Here is a 5,649-nt window from a genome sequence, read left to right as displayed (position 1 = left end):
TAGAGCAGCGGTTCTCAACCTGTGGGTCGCGACCCTTTTGGGGTTTGAACTACCCTTTCACAGGGGTCACGTAAGACCATCGGAAAACACATATATAATTACATATTGTTTTTGTGATTAATCACTATGCTTTAATTATGTTCAATTTTAACAATGAAATTGGGGGTCACCACACATGAAGAACTGTATTAAAGGGTTGCGGCATTAGGAAGTTTGAGAACCACTGGTTTAGAGGAAGGGATGACTATTTTAGATAGGTGAGTTTCAGATATTATTAAGTATTCAAGTGGAGGTTATCCAATAGGCAGTTGGATATACGGTCTGGATTCAGCAGAGTGATTTGTTTTGGAGACATAAATCTGTGAGTCCTCAGCAAAAAGGTGGCATGTGAGACTAGTAACCCTATTGAAACCAACCAGGAAGTGAAGGTAGAGAGGAAGGGAAAGGCCAAGGCATGAGCCCTATGGCCCGTCAACATTGATAAGCCTGGGTGATGAGGCAACCAGGATCTAGAAAAAGAGGCATAAAGGATCAGCAGGAAGGTCAAAGGTGGAGAAAGGTAGAAAATCCAGAGCCCGCACCCTCAGGCAGAGAGCTGCTGGGACAGGGGACAGGGTCTCCCACCCGAGGCTGGACCTTGCTTTCCCAGGGAGCCTGGGGGTGGTGGCTGGGACATGGGCGGCTTCTTCCCACTGCCCTTGGGGAGATGACACCACGCCAACACTTTCATTGCTGATTCTCTTCCCTGAAGGACTCGGGGAGAGCGAGAGACATGAGAACTTCTGTGCTTGTGAATCCTGACCTTGAGCCCGGGTTTTGCTTTCATTGGTTTTGTTTTATTTCCCTGATCGTGAACCTGTTTTAACTTGCACAAATAAAGATAAAATCCACAAATCCTTCTTGTCTCCGAAATGTCTACGTCTCTTTTCCTTCCCACGGTGCTTTGTGTCACCGAGTGGTCTGGCACCCGCTGAGGCGTCTTTCTTTCACGTGGTCTCCTAGGCTCTGATGAGACAGGAGACCAAACCCAATCGCCAGGAGCACCTGGGGAGCGGCTGCCATGACGTGGTCCACATCCGTATGCGGTGTCCCACACTTGCCCTGAGGGGGGAGAGCCTCAGCACCCCGGACAAGCACAGAGTGACAGCCAGTGTTGTCCACAGAAACTAAGCAGGCTTATGGGGAGGGAGCAGACCCATTCCAATTTTCCCTGTGCGTGGAGGGTGCGGCAGAGCCCTTCATGACAAGGTCCATGGTTTCCCTTCAAAGGGTCATCACCCTTCACAGCACAACTCCTCCGGTGGTGTCTACAGGGCTCCTGTGCTCTGCTAGGCTTGCCCCCCTGGCCTCTGAGACACCCAGTTGGGGCAAAAGCATATAAGCCCCACTGTCCCACTCTAGTGCTGAAGGGATGGTATCTTCCACTTTGGGTCACCTCCCAAAGGCGAAACGACCCCACACCCACCCCCTCCACCACACACACACACACACAGTACACGCACACAAACACACACCCCCACACACACACACACATACACACACACACACACCACACACACACACTCACAAACACACACACACTCACACATGTACACACACATACACACTCACACACACACACACTCACACACACACCACACACACACAAACTCACACACACACACCACACACACACACACTCACAAACACACACACACACTCACACACACACACACACACCACACACACACAAACTCACACACAAACACAAAATGTTGTTTTATTTCTCTGCCCATTTCCTTTTGGCCTTTCCCTTTGGGTCACCTCCCAAAGGCAAAACGATCCCACACCCACCCCCTCCACCACACACACACACACACACACACACACACAGACACACCACACAGACGCACAAAATGTTGTTTTATTTCTCTGCCCATTTCCATTTGGCCTTTCCAGAGACGGAATCCAAAAGCACATTGGTGTGTGTTTCTGGGAAGCTTCGTGACACTAGGAGAGGCGGCAAGTTCTACTTCATGCCAACATATCCTCTTTCTGACACTCTTCTTGACCAACTGGCTACCCTTATCACTCAACACTAACATCCTCATGCCAACATATCCTCTTTCTGACACTCTTCTTGACCAACTGGCTACCCTTATCACTCAACACTGACATCCATGTGTTCCCTATGGCGATGATGAGAGACTTCCCAAACTCATGTTCACAAACTAAGCAGGAACAGGGAACCCTCACCCTCCGTGTTCCAGAGCAATGATGAGTCAGATGGCAGTTCGCAGTCCACCAGGAAGAAGAGCCAGAGCAGTGTGTTCTGTAGCTCTGCGTGTCTCTATCTATGCGTTTAGCAGCCATTTCACAAGGGCTGATAACGCGACCGACCGACTGACCATGGAGTACCCAGTCCTAGGACAGCTGACTGGAATGACAGTGATGAGAGAAACAGAATCTCGAGGTCCAGTCCTCACTTGGGGATTCCTCTTCAGAAGGGGCAACTGCCGCCTTCTGCTTTCCCAACTCTTCTCTTCCTCAAACGCACCCTCCAGAGACCATATCCATTTGGCAGATGGAGACGGGGTGGGTACGAGGGTCAGTGACAGGCCCTGTGGCCCCTCCTCCTCAAGGATGTCGCAGGTTTCAAGGGACCTGGCGTATATGGCATACTGTTCTCAATATGTTTGCTCCCCTTCTTAGCACTATGTGTTTTAACCAAGGTCACCTCTCTGAGAAAGGTTGTTTCCCCAGGTGGGGATTTTCCCCTGGAGTTAGGGATTCACAGGACTAAGGAAGGGAATAATCAGTAAAACCCCTTAACTAAGTGCCAGGCGGGTAGTTAAGCACATTAACTAGGAACAATGACCCTTAAGCTACATAAGCTTACTTAGGATAATCTTCTTCAGTTACCTCCTTGTAGCTTAACAGAACAATAGGGTAGTGACCTTGGAATGGAGATAACAAACGCCCTAACCTTTGGAATAGGATGGATAGGATTAAAATCAAGTGGTATAAATACAGATGTAGCAGGAGAATCAAGACAGAACCTGGAGTTGCAGAACCACCTTCCTACAGTTGCAGAGCCGACTCTGTTGAGGGGAAGGTCCAAAACGCCTGCGACCTCAGCCAGGCACCTCACAGCTCAGCCCGCCCAGCCCGACCCCAGTGCGCACTCGCCACGCTGCTCCTGAAGCCAATCGACAACCGCGCGCCTGGGACACCAAGCCCAAAGTGAGGGACCAACGTGCTGACACACGGGCTCAAGCCAAGGCCTATTCCGCGCCCGCCATGGCCGACATAATGGACATGTCTCTGGACGACATCATTCAGCTGAACCAGAGCCAGCGGGGCGGCCGCGGCCGAAGATGAACCTGAGCCAGCGGCGGGCAGCAGAGGCAGGAAGCTGCCCGCACCCTACAGCCGGCCCAGACAGCTTCCCGACAGGTGGCAGCACGACCTTTTCGATGGCGGCTTCGGCGCGGGCGCCCATTTGGAGACGGGAGGCAAACTGCTGGTGTCCAACCTGGACTTCGCAGTGTCCGACGCGGACATCCAGGAGCTGTTTGCGGACTGCGGGACTCTGAAGAAGGCCGGCGTGCACTACGACCGCTCTGGCCGCAGCCTGGGAACGGCCCACGTGCACTTTGAGCGGAAGGCAGACGCCCTGACAGCCATGCAGCAGTACCACGGCGTCCCCTTGGACGGCCGCCCCATGAACATCCAGCTCGTCACCTCACAGGGAGACACGCAGCGCAGGCCGGGACCCAGTGTCAACAGAGGCGGGAGGACTAGGAACCGAGGATCTGGAGGCTTCGGTGGCGGCACCCGCAGAGGCGCCGGTGGAGGCAGCTGGGGCAGAGGCAGGGGCACCGACCGGAGTTCAAGGCAGCAGATCTCTGCGGAGGAGCTGGATGCCCAGCTGGACGCTTACAACGCGAGGATGGACACCAGCTAAAGCACCAGCCAGTCCGCGCGTGCAGCTAGGCCTGGGCAACCTAGCCACACAACCTGGCTACGGAACCTGGCTGGAGAACCTGGCTAAGCTGCTCATCACCTGAACCCTTTTTCCGTGTCATTCCTTCCTCGCCGACTGCGTCCACACTTTTTTCTCTGAAATCAATAAAAAATATATTAAAAACAAAATACAAATAACAAGAAAGTTAAAAAAACCCCCACAAAACCTTGAGTGGTTCATGTTTCCATATTACACACTATAATAACACATACTGGTGTTTTTAAATAGAAGAGGTATGTCATTCTTCCCAAATGTGCAGTCATAAATACTTTGAAATACAGCCCTATTATGTTTACAAGATCAACATGTATTTATTATTCTTCCCTGGCAGATAAGAACTAGTGTTAAGGTTGTGCTACATAAACATTGCATTCACTTTCTTGTTTTTATGACACACGAAATGGAATCACTTATTCACCAGGACTTTTCCCCTATAAAACTATTCACAAAGTAACTAGCACAGGGAGTTGAATAATAAATCAAACACCATATAAAACCTAGGCTTCTCTATAGATGCAGATCAACAGGCTGAGCTTTGCATGTTACAGGAGACAGAAAGTTCCTCAGACAAGGACTTCTACTGAAAACCAGCAGCTGGGTGTGAACCTGTCATAAGGGCGAAATGATCCTGATGACTAACACATAGCAGCACCATGTAGGTCAGTGATGGCGAACCTGACACGAACCTGAGACACGCGAACTCATTTTTTTGGTTGACTTTTCGTTGTTAAATGGCATTTAAATATATAAAATAAATATCAAAAATATAAGTCTTTGTTTCACTCTGGTTGCAAATATCAAAAAATTTCTATATGTGACACGGCACCAGAGTTAAGTTAGGGATTTTCAAAATGCTGACACACCGAGCTCAAAAGGTTCACCATCACTGATGTAGGTCATAAGAGGGAGACATCAGTATGTATATCTCAGGAAATTTTTTTTCCCCAACATGTGGTTATCCACTGCCTACAATAGCTTGCTGGGATAAGTAAACTGGGATTAATTTTCTGAAACTCAACAAAGCATTATTTATTTATTTTATTATTATTTTTTAATTTATTGTTTAATGTATTATGAATAGTAGTACATATGTCCTTTTTTTTTCTCCATTGACCTTCCACTACCCCCTGGCACATGCCCTCACCGCCCGCCCATTCTCCCCCCCCAGCCCCAACAGTGTCTTGCATCCATTGGTTATGCTTATATGCAAGCACACAAGTCCTTTGGTTGATCTCCTACCCATCCTCCCCCCCTCAACTCTCCCCAGCCTTCCCGCTGTCGTTTGACAATCTGTTTGATGTTTCTAGCATTTTTAAAAAATATATATTTTATTGATTTCAGAAAGGAAGTGGGGGGAGAGGGAGAGAGAGTCAGAACCATCAATGATGAGAGAGAATCATTGATCAGACAGTGTCTTGCATCCATTGCTTATGCTTATATGCAAGCACACGAGTACTTTGGTTGATCTCCTACCCATCCTCCCCCCCAACTCTCCCCAGCCTTCCCGCTGTCATTTGACAATCTGTTTGATGTTTCTAGCATTTTTAAAAAATATATATTTTATTGATTTCAGAAAGGAAGGGTGGGGGAGAGGAAGAGAGAGATAGAAACATCAATGATGAGAGAGAATCATTGATCAGCTG

At 49.0% G+C, this 5,649-nt stretch overlaps 1 protein-coding gene across 1 annotated transcript; it reads left to right on the top strand.

Annotated features, from left to right (window-relative positions):
• The first annotated feature begins 240 nt into the window (after positions 1 to 240).
• LOC102253817 (THO complex subunit 4) lies at positions 241 to 3,975 on the top strand. Its single transcript, XM_014544234.1, has 2 exons — positions 241 to 257; positions 3,331 to 3,975. The coding sequence occupies exons 1-2, from the start codon at positions 241 to 243 to the stop codon at positions 3,944 to 3,946; spliced, it is 633 nt and encodes a 210-aa protein (XP_014399720.1). The 3' UTR covers positions 3,947 to 3,975.
• Positions 3,976 to 5,649: the final 1,674 nt, after the last annotated feature.

This window comes from Myotis brandtii, unplaced genomic scaffold, assembly GCF_000412655.1.
Source record: "Myotis brandtii unplaced genomic scaffold, ASM41265v1 scaffold358, whole genome shotgun sequence".
In the NCBI taxonomy this organism is placed as follows: Eukaryota; Metazoa; Chordata; class Mammalia; order Chiroptera; family Vespertilionidae; genus Myotis; species Myotis brandtii.
This window is presented reverse-complemented; position numbering and strand designations above follow the sequence as displayed.